This window comes from Scyliorhinus canicula, chromosome 9 (assembly GCF_902713615.1).
Source record: "Scyliorhinus canicula chromosome 9, sScyCan1.1, whole genome shotgun sequence".
Classification (NCBI taxonomy): Eukaryota; Metazoa; Chordata; class Chondrichthyes; order Carcharhiniformes; family Scyliorhinidae; genus Scyliorhinus; species Scyliorhinus canicula.
Window position 1 is genome coordinate 134,093,268 of NC_052154.1, and position 20,657 is coordinate 134,113,924.

Here is a 20,657-nt window from a genome sequence, read left to right on the forward strand (position 1 = left end):
TTCTGTTTTTCTTTACCTTTCTTGAAAAGTCTGGACTTATTTGCTGGTGCACTATGCACAACCTTTCTGCCACATTCTAGTTATCATTATCTATCTGATTGTTTCTACCTAGCACTATTGCCATGCCCTTTTCTATTTCATTTACCACATCTCCCAAGTGATTATTATGATCCCAGACCAGTGGCGAGGATACTGGACTAAAACCCCGATATTTTAGTTTATTTTACCACTGTGCAGAAAGAATGATTCGCTCAAGGAGTGTTGCATGAAAAATAGGGCTTTGGTATTTTTAGAACAATATTTTATTATGAATACCATATAAAACTTTTTAAGTTCACACCCGAAAAGAACAGCTTAACAAAACTATTTAATTTCCAATCAAACAACAAGAAAAGAAACACATAGCTATTAATTGATCTTAAAAATAGCAGGCCATACAATTATACTAGCTTTATAAAACAGATCTAGATCTGGTTGGAACCCCTTCAGACTCTCGCTGAATATCTTCAAATAGTGGCTTCCACTAGGTTGTTTCGGCCTCTTTCTTGTCTTCCGACAATACTGCTTTGCTTTAAAATATTTTTACTCTTTTAAAGAAAAATTATCCTACTGGGAAGGAATTGTAGACTCAGAGTCAGGCATTTCCAAATTCAGCTCCTCTCTCTCTCTCTCTCTCTCTCTCTCTCTCAAAGCTTCTCCAAACTGACTACCTCTCTGCTTTTCTGGCCACCATCCAACAATGACCTCATCTCTCCAAACTGAAAAACAAATTATCTCTGTGGGCTGCAAAAGCACATTAACTCCCCAGGCACCTTCCCAGTCGATCCCCATTCACCTGGTCAATTTCATCTGTTTCCTGGAAGCAAAAGAATTTTTAAAAACATGACTATTGCTGTCAAACACACTATATACATCCAGGGTTTTAACTTTTAACTTGTCCCAATGGTTTAGAAGCCAACATTCCCCAAACTCTCCAATTGTCATACCTCCCCCTTTTAAAAAAAATAAAATAAAAATAAATGAACCAGCAATGTTAACAGATGGCTTCATTATCTAAAACTCTTGTAACTTTAAACATTTCTTAAGGTTACATATACTGTATACTTTCTAAGATTACATATACCGTATACTTTCTAAGATTACGTATACTTTATAAGATATATCATTTTACATTTTTAAACAGGCAAACAGCAACATGAATATAGTCCATTTTAGTCTTTTGTTATAGTCCCCATAAAACATCAGCAATCACATGTTCTCTTCCTGCCACATGGAGAATTCGGAAATTAAACTGTTGTAATAATAAACTTAATCTGAATAGTTTTGTGTTTTAAATTTGTCCAATAATTTTAATGGATTATGATCCGTATGTACAATTGTGTCAAATAAATTGTTACTAACATAGGTGTTAAAATATTTAACACCGATACCAAAGTCAAGGTCTCTTTTGGGTTGAGTTTTCTTGAAAAATATCCGATTGGTCTTTCGATTCCTTCATTGCCTTCCCGTTCCAGTGCAGCACCTACACCCATATCATTTGCATCAATTGCCACCTTAAATGGCTTGGCATAATTAAGGGTCATCAACACTGTTGTGATGTTAACACAGTCTTCAGATTATCGAATGCCTCCTGACATTCTGCAGTCCACCAAAATGTTATATTTTTTTTAGAAGTTCAGTCAGTGGAGCAACCACGCTGCTGAAATTTGGCACGAATTTCTGGTAGAAACCACTCATGCCCAGAAATCTCAGAACATCTCTCCTGGTCAATGGTATTGGAAATTCTCCAAAAACGTTTGTTTTGACATTCCATGGAACCATCTGACCATGTCCAATGTTATGGCCTAAGAAGGTGACTTGAGCTTTTGTAAGTTCACTCTTAGCAAAATTATCATTAATCCAGTTTCCTTTAATGGTCGGAACAGTTGTTTTATGTTCCAAATGCTCCTTCCATGTTTCATTGAATACTGTTAATGTACACTGCACAATTGTTTAGATCCGAGATGACCTTGTTGGTTAATCTTATGTAATGTTGCTGGCGCATTCTTCATTCCAAATGGAATGACCTTAAGTTGATACAGCCCATTTGGCGTCACAAAAGCTGAAACCTCCTTCTTCGCCCTGTCTGACAAAGGTACATGCCAATATCCTTTAAGTAAGTCAAGTTTGATAATACAATATTCTTGTCCCACCTTTTCAACAGTCTTCCAAACTAGGAATAGGGTACTAATCTGACTTTGTTTGTATAGTCCACACACAATCGTTGTGTTCCATCTGGTTTTGGAACCATGAGAATCGGTGAGCTCCAATTGGTGCAACTCATTTCGATGCTATCCTCCTTAAGCATGTTGTCGATCTCCTTTTGTACCTGTGCTAACTTTGGTGTATTGAGCCTATATGGATGTTGTTTAATGGGAATAGCATTTCCTATATCTACATCATGCATAATTATTTTCATACTTAGAACTGTATCTAGGAATAAAGTATTATGTGACTGTAATAACTCTTTTAGATCGTTTAACTCTTAAGTCACAAAGTAACTCAATAATTAATCCAAATATTTCCTCATTATTCCATTTAATTTGAGGAATGTCAAATTCAGAATCGTCTGGATTTATCTCTTCTCCCTGAGTTACGACTAACTCTTTCCTTCTCTATCAAAATACCTTTTGAGCATATTGATATGACACACTCGAGTTTTCCTTCTGTCTGGTGTTCTTATCAAATAATTCACCTCATTCAATTTTCTTTCAATTTGATAAGGCCATCAAATCTTGATTTTAATGGTTCACCCACCATTGGCAACAATACTAGTACTTTCTCCCCACTAACAAGACTACAGATTTTTAATTTCTTATCCACCTCATTTTTTCATCACATGTTGCAACAATTCTAAATGTTTCTTAGCCAACACAACCCTAGTTAATCTCTCCCTAAAGTTTGACAGAGCTCAACAACGTAGTCTCCGACCACTGACTCACCAATTTCTCATTGATCAATTTAAGTGGTTTTCTCACCTTATGACCAAAAATCAACTTGAATGGACTGAATTTAGATGATTCATTAGGTGCATCCCTATTTGCAAATAGTACAAATTGAATTCCTTTATCCCAATCCTTGTATAATCTTGCCTACAGGTCCCCACCATGGTCTTTAGAGTTTAATGCCGATGATATGCCATTGAGTAAAATTGCTTTATTCCTAAGATATCTATGACTTCCTTGAATAACTTTGTCATGAAAGTGGATCCTTGATCTGATTGAATTTCTTTTGGTACAGGTTCGATCCTGGCTCTGGGTCACTGTCCGTGTGGAGTTTGCACATTCTCCCCGTGTTTGCGTGGATTTCACCCCCACAATCCAAAAGATGGGCAGGGTAGGTAAATTGGCCAGGCTAAATTGCCCCTTAATTGGAAAAAATGAATTGGATACTCTAAATTTATTTAAAAAAGCATTTATTTTGGTAGTCCATATCTAGTAAAAACAAATGTATTATTCTTATTATTTCAATAAAAGGGGCTGGTTTAGCACAGGGCTAAAGAGCTGGCTTTTAAAGCAGACCAAGGTAGACCAGCAGCACGGTTCAATTCCCGTACCAGCCTCCCCAAACAGGTGCCGGAATGTGGCGACTAGGGGCTTTTCACAGTAATTTCATTTGAAGCCTACTTGTGACAATAAGCGATTTTTCGTTTCATTTCATTTCAATGTTATACTTAAAAATTCCTGCAGTTTTGATGAGAGAAAATGCTTACCAACTAATCAGTCACTTACCTTCCTCCTTGTAAAACCTGTACCAATGGGATGAGGCCCCACAGTGTCTGTATTGACCGGATAAGGCCTCTGAGTATCTTGTATCTTTGTTGTCATTCCTTTCCTGTCAGCTGCCCTGTGACAATTTTATTTCCTTTATTCTGAGTGTATTTTAATAAAAGAAATGCCAGAGATGTTTTGATGGCCAATGTAACAGATGCTATATACAAATGATCTAAATATATGAGCACTGATATCAATTGTTTGGGTTTAGTTGGTGGCAAAATGCTCTGAACTGATCTAATATTTTACTTTTTCCAATTTGGGGCTTTGTTATATTAATGTATTATGTCCAAAATGTTAACTCCTTATTTTTTTAAGGAACAGAAGGAATATTAAAGAACAGAGGTATATTGTTCTCACTACACTTTGTCATAATATACACCAGTATATCATGGTGCGGACACACACAGGGACCAATCAACATGTACAAACACCACAGCCAATCACCAGTTAGAATACACACACTATAAAGGCAGAGGGCACCACGGTTCCCACTCATTCTGGGTGCTGCCTCTCCGTGTAACAAGAACTCATCCAGCCCAGCACAGACTCACACCACGTGCTGAGAGAATCAACTGGTTCGGACAAGGCTTAGGTCTCTAGTTTAAGTTAGCATCATTTGGACCGACAGTCATCGTGTGTTAGTTAGTTAGAACTGGTTAATAAAATTGAGTTGAACCTTCATCAGTGTTGGAAGTGTCTGTTCATCTCTCAAGTCTACACTAGCCAACACTTCACACATTTCCCATGAAGCCACCAACTTCTATATGTCATGCTTCCACACTTATTGATAATCTTCTATTATCTCCTCAAATGCCTGTTCAATTCTTGTTGTGACTATGGGCAGTGAGTATTGCTTGAATATTCAATGTCAGTATATCATGGCAATCCCACCCATCCTACCATGGCTATGGATGCACACTTTCCGAACGGGGATTATTGGGGTGAGGACCATAAATTATTTTTCTTTTTCCTCTCTCTAGCCATAAGTGTTGAAACAAGTTGTATTCCAACCCGTGATCAGCTAACTCGTGGTTATTTGGACGCCAAACCAGGAACTTTTATGAACTGAATTAACCTGTCCCACTCCAGAAAGTATTTTTATCAGTGGAGCCATTTTGAAGAGCTTTATAAAATCAGTTGTCTTTATTTTAAACTTCCAATGTTGGGAGTATTTAATCTCTGTATTTTAAACCAGAAAACTGTACTGTTTACAATGCTTTCTCTTACTAACTCCTCAGGCCTGCTCATGTTCGCCATCTCGCACATTCTCTACACCTCGGCCTTTGGAATGAAGCCCCTAAATCCTGAACCTGGCTGTGGAGTGGTGGTGATTTGTGGAATCTGTTACTGCTTGCTCTATCCATACCTTTCTGGCCCTTTCACCTACCTGGTGGCAGTTTATATCGCTTTGATTGGATTCATGGGCTGGCGAGCCATTGCGGGGGTGCAACTCTTCAACGACCTCTGGACGTGGACCAAACTATGTGCCTGTCTCGGAGCTGTGCTCTTCATGGTGTCTGACCTCACCATTGCTGTCAATAAGTTTTGCTTCCCTGTGCCTTACTCCCGGGCCATCATCATGGCCACTTACTATGCTGCCCAGATGCTTATTGCCCTGTCAGTCGTGGAATGCAAGGACAATACAAATCGGAATAACAGCAAGATAAACTGAGGACAAACCACCTCCCACAATAACCTAACAAAGTATTCCTGAGTTCTAATGAGCACAGAAACTTGGAAAACTGGTTTGTTCTGATTTAGAGCCACGTGATTTATTTTCATTGGTTTGCTTCTGTGTTAGCTTATTGTTACCTCCAAGAAGTAGTCTGCAGTCAGAAAGGTGTAAATACTGTGGTTGAAACCAGGACAGCCAGCACTCGAGCTGAACCCTGGCTGATTGTTCTCATCATGCTGCAGTTTTATGCTGTAGATGCCCTGCCCATCAGTAATGAGATAGAAATGGTCCAAATTAATTTCAATAATTATCCCCAGAGTCCGAGAGAGAGAGAGCTGGCCTCATATTTTTAATGACTGAATTCTGTGATAAGCTAATCTCATTCTCCCTTAATAATGGTTCTAAATGCCCTTTGCTTATGTGGAAGCTTTTAAACCAATATCACTTGGTTGTTACATGGTTTGAAAAAGAAAATATAATGACATTTAAAGGGAATTGGAAAATATTTGAACGGGAAGAATGTAAAAGAAAGGATGAATAAGCATATGGAAAATGACAAACAGGAAAAGACCAGTTGGTCCATACAAATGTTATGCCTTGTGCATCATAATAAATATATTCCCTACCCCACCCAGAAACCATATAATCTTATGGGAGTGATGTGAAACCAGATTTAAAACCCAGGCAAACTAAGGGAGGTGGGAATAGGAAATCTTTCTTTCTGATCCCCTGAGGTAATCCAAACTAGTCCAGGTGACCATTCTGGCCCTGATCCACATTATGCAGTATCTACCTCTTATACAAAGTGATCTCTGTTTCAGGGAAAGGTTAGGGAAACGGGATTACAGTAGACCAGGCCAGTTGAAGAGCCGGAACAGGTTTAATGGCCAAATGATCATCTGCTGTGTTGCAATTTCTCGGGTTTTTTTATATGATATATGTATTGTGTGGATGCTGAGAGGGGACCTAAATTTAAATCTTACGGTGAACTTTTCCCTGATGAAATATGTTGTATTTCAGTCGTTTAATTATAAGCAGTATCCTATTTTAAGTGTCATACACCATGTGCTGTGGGGAAAATCTAACCTTTATGTTATGTAACGTGGGAGAGAAGTTCACCACAGCTGTTCTTGGATCCAGTGCATTATGATGCTAATCCACACTGATACCATGCCTGTTTGTGGAGCATCATTTCATGAATAAGCACTCGTGATGGGGAGCGTTGCCAAACATGGACAGAAAAGTGTGGAAAGCACACCTTTGAATTTCAGATGGGTGAGGCTTCTCGCTGGTATTGTGTACTGAGAAAATCACTTCCGCACCTCTAGTTTTGCCAGACAACTTTCCACAGAATTTAGGCTCGTAATGAAAGTGTACCAAAATATAATCACCAAATATTTTACTTTTAAATTGCCAATTTTGTCACGTTTTAATTTTCCCCTCTGATTTTCTCTTCTCCCCTTTTTGAACGATTTGGCTCGAGCTGAGATATGGTTCAGAGGCTGCTGGCAGTCCGGTAGCTTACCCGGTAGCCATGGGTAAGCTGATGTGTTGAGTGTTGGCTGATGCATTGAGCAATGAAAGCTTATTTGATGGTGCTGGCATCACAGCTTGTCCTCAACACATGCTCTCTTTCCAGCAGGGGTTACTGAATAGCAATCAGAAACAGAAGTCCTCGACAGTTTTTAATTGTTCCTTCACAATCCGCATCCAGGAACTCTGAAACTCCAACTCTTGTATCCGAACAGATCAAATCTGAATCCTTCATGGATTGTACAGCTCAACTACTCACTGGTCTTAACCAGCTGAGCTGCCTGCTGGTCGCAGTTGATCTGAAATTTCATCTGGATTTAACTTTCTGGCTGAGTTTAAATTCTGTGGATTTTTCTAGCTTGGCATGAAGCATTGTATCTGAATGTGACTCTTCCATCAGCACTACTGTATTTACTCTATCTCTTGCGCCAGGACATGTGCGACTTGCATACCTGGATGAGGAGTGACTTTACCAGTGTTTATAAAATGATTAATTAGAAATGGAGAAATGTCCAGTAGGAGCTCTGTGTTTAATGTACCCATCTTTTTAATGCTATTTCTCTCTAGCTTCCATTAACTGGAGGGCTGAAGAACCTCTGAAATTTCAGGAAATGGCTTTTTAATTGTGAAATGGAGAATGGTGGAGATACACTGAACAGAAAATATTGCCCCTGTACTTATCCTTTTTTAATAGGTGTGCATCAGAGCCCAACGTTCCATTTCACTATTTTATTCTCTACTCCTTTCTCACAGTCTGTTAGACAAAGTACTTTGTTCTTTTATGTGTGAGCTGAGAGAAGTCACTGCACAAAGTAGGAATAATAGGCATTACTGTTACAGCATTATCTATTGGTTTCACTGTATTAGGAGTGTAAGTGTTACCCACCCGAGGACTTTAATATATAGGCAAGACAGCTATCCGTTTATTGGCGAGAGCTCAGCAGAGAGATGTATGTAGGCAGAGGAGAATTGTCATTCAAGCTGCATGTGTAACCATTTCTTGCACCAAAAGTATATAGACAGCTGTGTTTAACTGTCTCCTGTATCTACGCAATTCTGTTTAGCTATCTGCTATATCTACACTGAATAGATTACAGTCTAATTGTTACCTGTACCTACAGTATAAAAAGAGTATAACTCTCCTGTACTACATTATGCAGACTGCTGTTTGTAACTGTTTCCTGTACCCTACAGTATTTAGACTGCTGTGCAACTGTCTATTATACCTTTGGTATGTTAACTGCTGTGTATTAGTCACTCCTGTATCCTACAGTATTTAGACTGCTATGCAACTGTCAACTATGTCTACAGTATGTAAACGGCTGTGTTTAACTGGCTACTACCTACGGTATTTTGACTGCTGTGTGTAACTAGCTCCTGTACCTTTTGTATGTAGACTGGCTGCTGAAGCTGATTGTAATGCCCTTCACGGTGCTGCAGCTGAGATCAGTTAACTCAGCACAGACCATAAATCAAGCATGGGAATTTTCTTGTTTTGTATTGCTCAGCTACTCACTGCATTAATTATCTGATGCATTAGCTAATTTGTAGATTTTATACATAGCTCTCCGAGAGCATAGGCCTTTAGAATGGTTAAGATTGAACAATTAAACTGGTTGAGATGGAGTTATAAACCACAAGATCATTCTTACACTCCTCCACCAATTTTGATGAGAGGCACACCAGTTAAAAAATGCCATTTAAATTACACCTGTGTTATGACTTTCCAAGAAAGTGTATTGCTGGGTGTGTGATGTTGGGTCCATTGGAGCTATGAAAATCAAGAGTCGTGCAATTCTGTTCTTCCAAATCTGTGCGAGGGACTATTTTGAGCAGTGTACCATTTCAGATTTGTCAAATGATGACGCTTATTGCACAAGACTTTTGACGCACAATATTGAGGTGTATCGGTTAATGTGCGGATAATCCCACAATCCTGAGTCGAATGTCTCAAATTAGTTCAGTGTATTTGATTAAAGACTGACTGCTGTAATCACAATAAGCAATGCTGTCATATTTAAAGAGGGCCTGTGGAGGCGGATGGTGCAGTAGGTTAGAAACTGACCTTTCGCCCCGGAATCTGGATTGAAATTCAGCTGGATGGAGTTTTGTGCAATATGTTGTCGACTGGCTGGAAGAGTTCCTTACAAGGAAGGTGTCAATCCAGTTTTTATCAGTCAAAGATACACAGCACAGTACTGCCCCCAATGTGTTGGCAGCTGATATTAAACTTCCTGGAGAACCAGAGGGTGAGAAATTGAAAAATGCCACACTGATGCAATATGGGATGCTGTCATGAAATTGGAATTGAAACACATCCTTGGGGCTGTGTGCATTAACTGAGTACTTGGTGCTGACGGTAAGGTCACAATGTGGAAAGTATCCTAGCAATAATATCCTAAATTATGAATATTGAATGATGAACATAAATGCTTTTAATTTGCAAGATAACATAAGATTATTTTTCCAGAAACAGACAATTGAAGCATGTACATTTGGGCTGTTGAAGTACAATGAATAGTGAGATTATTAATAACATATGCTTTGTATGCAGAGTAGGACAATTGAGAGCTCCGTCCACAATAATATACAAACGTAGATGAGGACCCAGTGCTTGAAATCACCAAGGTTGAAAAGAGCATCAAATAAAACAAGTAAATGAATGTTAAGATTCTAACAACTTGAAGATTTCAGGGAGATGGAAAGGTGAGGGAAGAGAGTTAGAGACAGTCACTTCCCTCGGCTCTCTGTGTTTTGAGAAGGTTGGGTGTGTTAAGTTCTGTTTTGATCAATTGAAGCATACCACAAGAATACCACAAGGAGCAGCACGGTAGCATGGTGGTTAGCATAAATGCTTCACAGCTCCAGGGTCCCAGGTTCGGTTCCCGGCTGGGTCACTGTCTGTGCGGAGTCTGCACGTCCTCCCCGCGTGTGCGTGGGTTTCCTCCGGGTGCTCCGGTTTCCTCCCACAGTCCAAAGATGTGCGGGTTGGGTGGATTGGCCATGCTAAATTGCCCGTGGTGTCCTTAAAAGTAAGGTTAAGGGGGGGGGGGGGGTTGTTGGGTTACGGGTGTAGGGTGGATACGTGGGGTTGAGTAGGGTGATCATTACTCGGCACAACATCGAGGGCCGAAGGGCCTGTTCTGTGCTGTACTGTTCTATATCTAATGTTGACTATACTGCCAATCTGTCTACTGGGCATGTGACAGGAGTTTGTGTTACCTGTCAGTGATACTATGCTATTTCTGTTTCAAGTCAATGAAACAGCCAGTGAGTAAACCTGTTAGCTAAGATGTCTTGGCGTGCCCTGGTGTACACAATTCACTGAGCACAAAATATTATGTGCATATGCCAGTACAGTAACCACTATCCAGAGTACTCTGGATAAAAGGGGAGAATTCATTGCTGTCTGGCATGTGTGTGTGCATAGTTGATTCAAAGTAAAAGGAAATGATCAACTCCTGTGTGATTCTTTACAGCTGTATGTGTCTCAGTTTCAGCTCTGGCAAATGTCATACTTAATGAACTTGCATGATAGCAGAGGCGATACATTTTTAGAATTGGTTGTGTAGTATTTGTACAGCTGGCTGGTCAGAGAAGTCCAGCACTCACCTTCGCTGCATTCATTACTCATGCAACCAGTCTCGCATAATAGTTAATTTCTGTATTGTGAGAGCAACTTAGCAGAGTAGAACTTACCTCTGTGTCTGAAGTTAGCTAGTTCAAACCGTCACCAAGAACTCGACCCTCTTGGTCTCGACTGACATTTCAAATGCAGTGCTGACCTCCAGCTGGGATGTGAAATTGAGACCCTGCCTACCTGTTCAGGCCCTACAATCCCATTAAGAGCAGTGATTGCCTGGTGACTTGATGACTTGACCCAACATAACTCTCTCAACTAACACCACCAAGAAAACAGATTAACAGCTCATTCATCATCTTGCTGCTTATGAGGTTCTGTTATGAGAAAAGATCATTGTAGTTCAAAGTAATTCATTATACCTAACATGCACTTTTGAGACAATGGTAAAGTGCTTTATAAATGCACATATTTCCTTCTCGTGGGTTAATGCTTCATTTCATAGACTGGGGACAGAGTCCTTCTTATCAGCTCCTTGAGACTTCCAATGTTCCTTCTCATCAACTCCTTTAGACTTCCAATTTACCTTTTCAGTATTTAAAATTCTTAAGAAGTTAGTGGGAACCAAATTTCACATTGGTGCTTTTTAATTCCATTTATGTTTGACATTCCTTTCCTTGGATATTAAGATTTTTTGCTGAGGGAGGGTTCGGTGGACACCGGCCTCCCTTCGTATATACTCATTCTTTGTGTGGACCTAGATAAATGGCAGCAGCTCCGACACAAGGAACTTCAGACTCGAGGCTTGTTTGTCCTCACTTTCCAACAGCTTCACAAAGTATTGCAGTAGTAGACCCTGGATATAGATCTGGTGATGTAGATATAAACTTTGTTTTACCTGCCCTTCTCAAGCAAAGGTACTGAGGCCAATTATACCTTCTCTGAGTATTGTCAGCATATGTGTACCGAAGAGTTAAACTGGTAGAATAGGTTTCAGCTACTCTACTGAAATATTTGGCATTATGACCTATTATCGTACTGCTTTACACGGTAAAGAGTATGAAAGTCGAGCATATTTGTGTCAATTTCTGTTGCAGTCTAAATTTAAAAAATACTTTTGATTTTTAAAAAATTATTGTTAAAATAGCAGACAATAATTTGTCGGGAATATGTTAAGTGCCTGAATTATGATATTTCTCAGAAGTATTTCTCGTGTTTTAATCCCTGTTCTTCTGTACACAGGAACATTGTAATCCAGAAACAGTGTGTATGTATGTGTGTGTGTGTGTGTGTGTAATATATATATATATATAATGCAGTATTAGGACTGAGTAAGGAGACATATATGTTATCTATGAAAAAGCAATATTTTGCTAAAGACGAGATGCATGTGTTTTCCTTTTCTGTGCCTGGGGAATCTGCATTTGCCTGGCTCTGGATAAGGGAAAGATCTGCTTATACTGGGTCTCTGCACCATTGATGAAGAGTTTAACACTTTAAAAGTGTTTTTAAGAATTGGCATATAGAACACATGCAAGGCAGCCACCCTCCCTTGTGAGAGATTGTATGATTATGCTGATGGGTTTAATGGGAGTTGTGAGGTATGCTGGCAAGGTCAAGGATCAGCAATTTTGTAAACAGCGTATTTACTAATCCAAGACTTCCATGACTTGCAAGGTGACTGAATTCTTTCTAGTGCACTTTTTTTTGAAGACCTTCAAATTTAAAGAGCTTTATCTATATGATAAATCTGAAAACTTTTAAAGTAATACAGCAAAATTTAAAAGATTGAAACTGCTCTGCAGACCACTTACATTGGTTATGGTTGAGTTTGTGGATTTTTGCTTTTAATTTTAGGAATTTCTTAAAGTTGAGGAAAATTGGTTACTATTCCATAACCAAGATGAAATTTTTAGATGAATGGCTGTTGGTTAAAAGTGTTTTGTTTTGATATGATGAGTGGAATCCTAATTAAATGTGAATTTAATTGCAGAAACAGTGCAATTGGTTTCTGTTGAGTCTTCGCAAATACTAAATGACTGGACTTTCTTCCCATTGATAATGAATAGGAGAATCTAACCCTAGTGTCCATTTAAGAGAATGGAAGGCACCAACTCTCATACACAATCCAGAGATCTGTTGCATTTTACGAAAGAATTATTTTAAGCCTGGTTGCCACTCATCCCATTTTAGACTGGACATAACTTTTTGTATGATTGTGGCAAAAGGTAATAACCCTATTTAGTTATTTCTTCTCAAAATGTGTTGCAATTTTGTTATTGTTGAATCTGCACACAGTGTATCACTGCAAATGTCTACCATGCAATAACCATTGCTGTATTATTGCTTTATTTCTATTATAAACAAGTTTATAATAGACCATTTCATAATTAGTTCACCTGTATTGCCTATGCTATAATTCCATCGGTCAACTCGCATATACAGTGTTACTGAGCTCTGAGTATAGATATCCTGTTAGTGTTATCCTGTTAGTGTTACCATGGTGCATGCATTGAATAATCTGAATCTTATTCCAATGGTAGCTACCGTTTGGTTTGTATATTTTGTGTACCCTGGTTTGTTTTGTCAGTGCTTTTATTTAAAAGTGTTTATTTTCATTGTAAAAGATAATGCAGTGAAATTGTTCTTTGCCTGTAGTGCAAATTGGGTGGCAGTAAATTGACAGCCTGTTTTACATCTTGTTTGATTCTCTATTCCTTTGATGCCAGTGGGGCTGTCTAAAGTATGTTAATAAATTGTACAAACCAAATTGGTGTTTTACACTTATTATTTATATGTGCCCCCTCTCCTAAATTGCTGAATCTTCAGTGGGATGCTGTCCTGTTGATGATCAGGCCTGGGTGCTCATTCTTCATGTGTGAATGTTGACAGGCTATTAAGCTGTTGAATCCCACCTTGTCCTCACCCACAGGCTTGCATTCTCCAGCAGAGAATCATGGAATGGTTACAGCACACCAGAAGGCCGTTTGGCTAACAGCTCCATGCCAGCTCTCAACAAGAGCAATTTAGCTACACCCCTCGCGTGTTCTTTCCCTGCTTTATTCATTTTGATATTCATCTAATTCTCTTTTGTAAGCCCTGATTGAATCTACCTCCAGTAGACTGAGGCAGTGCATTCCAGAACATCGCCACACTACCTACTAAAGCTTTTCTTCATGTCACCTTTGTCTTTATTGCCAATCTCCTTAAATTGATGTCACTTGGTTCTCTACCTCAACCTTTCCGTCTCAGTAGGAATAATTTCTCCCTTTCTATCTCTACTGATTTTGGAGACCTCTGTGAAATCTCCTTGTAATCTTCTCTATGGAGAACAGCCTAGATTCTCCAATTTATACTTATAATTGAAGTTCCCCAACCCTGGATCCATTCTTGTAAATCTTTTCTGCACCCTCTCGAACGCCTTCAAATCATAGAATTACTACAGTACAGAAAGGGGCCTTTTGCCCATCGAGTCTGCACTGACACTCTGAAAGAGCACCCTATACACATTATACGCACACCCCAACCCTATCCCCATAACCCAGTAACCGCACCTAACCTTTGAACACTAAGGACAATTTAACATGGCCAATCCACCTAGCCTGCACATCTTTGCACTGTGGGAGGAAACTGGAGCACCCGGAGGAAACCCACGCAGTCACGGAGAGAATATGCTAACTCCACACAGACGGTCGCCCAAGGTCAGAATTGAACCCGGGTCCTTTGCGCTGAGGCAGCAATGCTATCCACTCTGCCACCATGCTGCACGCAACCTTACTAAATATTTTCTGTACCCTCTCAAATGCCTTCAAATCCTTACTAAGTGCCCAGAGTTAAACACTGTATTGAAGCTGGCATCGAACTAGAGCCTTATAAAGATTTATCAATAACTTCCATACTTTGGATGCACTCTGCTTTTTTTTTCACCATACTGGAGCAATGCATTTGTGGCACACACACCCGAACCAGGCCTTCATCAGAAACATGGAGCATATCTGTTCTCTGATTCCAGGTGTGATTTAATGGCCGCGCTGGGCTTAAACGAGAACGCAACAATGCCGTTAAATCACAGGAGAGGCCAAAATCTAGGACCGGGTCGGGCGCCAATCTGTTTCTGATCTAACTGGCCTGCCCCCGTTGGCGAGATACGGATCCCGCCACAGCATAGCGAGAAACTAATAATCACTACTTAAGCCCAATCTCCACTCAATTATTGGGAGCGACCCCCTATCTAACAGCCTCCCGTGATTGAACGGCCTCCCCAGCAAATGGTCATGTGGGCGCTGATTAGTACTCCTTTTTAAAATCGGGAAGCTTGTGGAATGGCTGCCACGGGACCAGAGGAGGTGAGTAGCCACCTTTGTTATTGGGCAATGAGCTCAGGGGCACTGGAATTGCTGCCCGGGTGCTCAGGGAGAGGGGGAGTGCGGGGGGCCAGCCTCGTATGGGGTGGGCCGCCATCGGGGGGGAGGGGGGGCGGGTCGTGCATGTCCTGGGCTGAAGATGGGTATCTCAGTGCCTGTTGGTCCGCCATGCCAACCACTGAATCATCGTGTCGTTCCGAAGACAGCCGCAGCCCCTACCCACCTGCCCCACCGACCAGTCATTACTCCCACTGACTGTGGGGGGCTCTAGCCTTGTGGCCGAAGGCTATACCTAATTGGGGATTAGCAATCATAGTTAAATGAGTACTTCACACCTCCCAAGTGGATCCCCGTGGGTAGGCATGCTATGTAGCATGTGGAAGTTATTGCCTAGCATCCCAATAAGACCCTGCTGCCTGGACACTGTGCCTGAACACTGCAGGAGGCAACACCTAGGATGCAGCAGCTAACATCCAAACACCCAGGGGCTGGGCCCCAGCACCGGGGACATTTCCGCAACCAGAGGGTCAGTGTGTGCACTGGGGAGGGGGCCGGCGCCCGGTCCAGGTTAAGTGCGGGTGTCTGGGATACAGGGTTTAGGTTCCCGTGAGAAGAGGCCCCCACTGCGGCTGGGAGTGTGTGGGTGGGGGTGCGGGGGTGGAGTGGAACGGGAACTCCCGGGATGGGAGACACTGCTGGTTGTCCGTCTCACACCCTCTCCCAATTCTTACAGATATGGAATGGACGATATCTTGGACCCCGCAAAAGCTGCCCTAGTGGTGCTGCTAGCAGGCTAGGCGGCAGCAACGTTGACAGAGATCCAAAGCAGTGGCCCTTGTGCAGAGCCCCCCCCCCATACCCTGAGGACCCAGCCACCCATCAGGCCAGGGAGGGACCCAGAGGGCCTGTACGCCTTGGGCGTCGCTGGTCTTTCGAACAAACGGTGAACAGCGTATGCCTCAGGAGGCTCCGCCTCAACATGTGGACAGTGCGCCACATGTGCCATGTCCTCACGGACTTGGCACCACGTGGAAGAGGAGGATACTCGTTCTCAGTGGTTGTCAAGGTCACCACAGCCCTGAATGTCTGTGCCTCAGGATCATTCCAGGGCTCAACTGGAGACTTTTGACACATCTCAAGTCTAGAGTCCACAAGTGCATCCATGAGGTTATGGATGACCTGTTTGCCTGGGCAGCAATCTATATAACTTTTGACATGGACCAAGCCCAACAAGATGCCCGGGCAGGATTCCCCGCCATCGAAAGTTCCAGGAGGCATCATATTGGTCAAAATCAACAAATTTTATTAATTAACCTACGTGCCCCCCTTCCCCCAATGCCCTCTCAGTGATCCTCGACCTGTTTAGCCTTCCATGCTCTACGGCTGCATTTAGGTGTGTCCCCAAGATGCAGATCAGAGACGTCCCATGGCCTTTAATGCCCCTGGCGGGCATCGTCTGGGGGTTCCAGGGCCAGAGGGCCCTAGCGCACTTGCCGGCGGCACATACACAGCTGTGCCGCCGTGTTCTGGGTACTGACTCCAAGAAGCACCGTTTACAGTGGGGTGGGTCTCGGGGAAGCAGGCGGCCGCCGTCGCCACTCAGTAGGGTGGCCCCAGGTTTGTACCCAGTGCCCTCTCCTCCCAGTTCTGGGTGCTGACTCCATGACGTGCCGTTTATAGTGGGTTGGGTCTCGGAAAGCAGGCGGCTGCCGTCACCACTCTGTAGGGTGGCCCCAGGTTTGTACCCAGCATGCCCTCCTCTCAGTTGGTGCCTTGGGGTTCACCTCAGGACGGAGGGGCAGTTGGATTGAGCCTCGGCTGCTGCTGCATCATGTGACTCTGCCAGCCCTGGTGGCTCCCCAATGTCTGCAGCATGGTATTGACACCCTCAGTGATGCTCCTCAGCGACTGGGACGTGCTCTGGAGTGCTCTGGCAATGCTCACCTGTGACTGGGCCAGTGACCGGGGCAGCACCTTGGTTATGCCCATCTGAGACTGGGACAGGTTCCACAGTGCCCTGTGCCCTGGCCATGTCCAATGGGACTGAGAGCTGTTCAGGAGGGCTTCAGCAATGCCCATCTGAGACTGGGCCATGTTCCACAGTGCCCTGTGCCCTGGCCATGTCCAATGGGACTGGGACCTGTTCAGGAGGGCTTCAGCAATGCCCATCTGAGACTGGGACATGCCCCGCAACACCTCATCAAGGACCTAGTATTGGGTCACGTCCTACAGAGACTGGGACATGCTGTCGAAGCGCTCAGCCATGGCTGACTGAGCCATGCCTTGGACACATCCACTCATGCTGCTGACATTGTGCACCAGGCTCCCCACTGCGGTCGCCACCTTAGCATTGTTGGCCTCTGTGCCACGCTTGCTGGTGCCATCGCCTGCGCCCGGAACATCTAGGACTCATTTAATCAGCTATGGACCTGCTGAGGGTCGCTGACATCCCCCTCTGAATCTCACAGCCGCACCCTAGTTTTAAGGGGCATCTTGACAAATACATGAATAGGATGGGAATAGAGGGATCTGGTCCCTGGAAGGCTAGGGGCTTTTAGTTCAGACTGGCAGCATGGCCGGTGCGGGCTTGGAGGGCTAAAGGGCCTGTTCCTGTGGTGTCATTTTCTTTGTTCTTTGTAGTGCCTGCATCAGCACCGGGTCAACCTGGTCCAGAGGCTCATCATGTGACTGGGACCCAGCTGGGTCCTGGGATCCAGCAGACCTTCAACTGCTGCCTCCACCTGATGTGCATCAGCAGCTGAGTGGTGCTCACCAGAACGTGCCCCAGAGGCCAATCTATTACCGGTGCCCACCGAGGTGTCTCTGCGCTGGTGAAGGATGGGGATGACAGCTGATACTACATCCTCTTTAAAATTTAACCCTCTAGTTTATTTTGATTCTCCTCCATCTTCCTATCAAAATGTATTACTTCACACTTTTCTTTCAGCTGCCACGTATCTGCCCATTCCACCAGCGGCCTGTGTGTTCTTGAAGTCTAAACTGTCTTTCTCAAAGTTCACAGGGGGGGGGGGGGGGGGGGAAGGAGATTTTCCAGCCCTTCCCACCAGTGGGATCTTTCAGTCCAGTCAATGGAGACCCCTTGCCAGGGGTTCTCCAGCAGCAGAGGGTATGACAACAAGTAGCCCTGTTGACTGCAGCAGGACTAGAAGATCCCACTGCTGGTCAATGGTGGGCCTCCTCTGCAATACATGCTGTGTGTGTGTGTGTGTGTGGTTGGGGTTGGGGGAGGGGGTGGGTGGAAAAGAGATGGAAAATCCCACTTGTTCCAATTTTATCTTGTATACCCAAGTTTAAGTCATTAAAACTTTTTGAAGACAAGCTTCAGTCTGAGTACTGACCACTGGGAAATCCCGATAAAATACAACCCATTCACCATGAATCTGTTTCCTGTCACTCAGCTAAATAGTTTCATAATCTATACTTCCACTATTCATTTTATTGGCTTCAACTTTGCTAGCAAGCCGGTTATGTAGCACTGTATCAAATGTCTTTTGGAAGTCCATGTACTCCCCATTGTACCGCTGCAACAGTCCACAGCAGACACCATCTCCATGGCCCTGCACTCTACCCTGGAACACCTAGATAACAAAGACACCTATGTCAGACTCCTATTTATCGACTACAACTCAGCCTTCAACACTATCATTCCGACGAAACTCATCTCCAAACTTCATGGCCTTGGCCTCGACTCCTCCCTCTGCGACTTGATCCTGAACTTTCGAACCCACAGGCCACAATCAGTAAAGATAGGCAACAACACCTCCTCCACCATCATCCTCAACACCGGTGCCCCACAAGGCTGTGTCCTTATACACCTATGACTGTGTGGCCAAATTCGCCTCCAACTCAATTTTCAAATTTGCTGATGACACCACCGTAGAGGGTCGGATTTCAAACAATGAAGAGAGTACAGGAAATAGATAGAAAATCTGGTGAACTGGTGCAACGACAATAATCTCTCCCTCAATGTTAACAAAACAAAGGAGATTGTCATCGACTTCAGAAAGCGTAGTGGAGTACATGCCCCTGTCTATATCAATGGGAACGAAGTAGAAAGGGTCGAGAGCTTCAAGTTTTTAGGTGTACAGATCACCAACAGCCTGTCCTGGTCCCCCCATGCCGACACTATAGTTAAGAAATCCCACCAACGACTCTACTTTCTCAGAAGACTAAGGATTTGGCATGTCAGCGACAACCCTCACCAACTTCTACAGATGCACCATAGAAAGCCTTATTTCTGGTTGTATCACAGCTTGGTATGGATCCTGCTCTGCCCAAGACTGCAGGAAACTACAAAACGTTGTGAATGTAGCCTAGTCCATCACGCAAACCATTGACTCTATCTACAATTCCCGCTGCCTCAGAGAGGCAGCCAGCATAATTAAGACCCCACGCACCCTTGACATACTCTCTTCCACCTTCTTCTGTTAGGAAAAAGATACCAAAGTTTGAGGTCACGTACCAACCGACTCAAGAACCGCTTCTTCCCTACTGCCATCAGACTTTTGAATGGACCTATCTCGTATTAAGTTGATCTTTTCTCTACACCTTGCTATAACTGTAACATTATATTCTGCAGTCTCTCCTTCCTTCCCTATGTACGGTATGTATTGTTTGTACAGCATGCAAGAAACAATACTTTTCATTGTATAGTAATACATGTGACAATAGTAAATCAAATCAAAAAATCAAATCAAATCAATGTTACCTCAATCAAAAAACTCAATCAAACTGGTTGAATACCATCTGCTTTTAACAAATCTGTAATGTTCTTTAATTAATCCACTCTTGTCCATTGACTATTTATTTTGTTCCAGATTATTATTTCTAAAAGCTTTCCCACCATTGAGATTAAACTGGCCTGTAGTTGGTGGGTGAAGGAAACTGGCTACTTCTGATAGGTAAAAGGGTAATTGATTAAGCCATTTTAATGTCAATACTAAAGCCCAGTTTAAAATCCATGTTAAAATTGATTTCATCATATAACTTCAAGCATAACGTAGATTGCAAATACACACAGCTTGCAGAATTTGCAGTGGCAAAGCACAGAATCTGAAACATTCATAACACTAGTTGGAGCTTATGCAACATTTTACTGACATCATAAACTGACCATTTTTTAAATAGCAAAGGTATGCATACATAGCCAAGGTGGCCATGACTACAAGAACACACCATTGTTCAGAATTTAGATAAAAGCAGTCAGCAATAAACCAGTGGAAACCAGAATTGATTGAAAGGATATATCACATTCCAATACACACAAACATCTACAAATGCAACATACTCGAATATATGTTGCACATTGATGATTGACAACTAACCATCCAACCAAATGCATTTGAGACCCATCCAAGCCAATCAGCACATTGCAGGGGTCGGGACAGATGGAGTCAGACTGATAACGTTCCTTAATAATAGAGGTTCGGGAAGCCATTTTCAATCCAGGATCACTCCATACCTTTGATCTAACTACTCGCTATCTTTATTTCGTATTTTCATTTTTCCACTCTAACTCTTGAAGTTCGTGCAAGCTGTTTTGCTTTGAGCAAAGAACTGTTACTGTATTTTTGAAAGTTAAATCTATTGTAAACCATTCATTAAGCCAATTATTTCTCTTAAAGTCTGTTGCTGGCAAGGGCTTTTTGAGAACACTTGATTTGTAGCCA

General features: G+C 42.6%; 1 protein-coding gene across 1 annotated transcript in view; it reads left to right on the forward strand.

The window, feature by feature from the left end:
* Window positions 1-9,022, forward strand: part of tmem86a (transmembrane protein 86A) — a 38,239-nt gene extending 29,217 nt beyond the window's left edge. Inside the window, exon 3 of the mRNA XM_038807662.1 lies at window positions 5,054-9,022. Within this exon, the coding sequence (XP_038663590.1) occupies window positions 5,054-5,487 (434 nt within the window). The 3' untranslated portion in view covers window positions 5,488-9,022. The remainder of the gene's footprint in view (window positions 1-5,053) is intronic.
* Window positions 9,023-20,657: the final 11,635 nt, after the last annotated feature.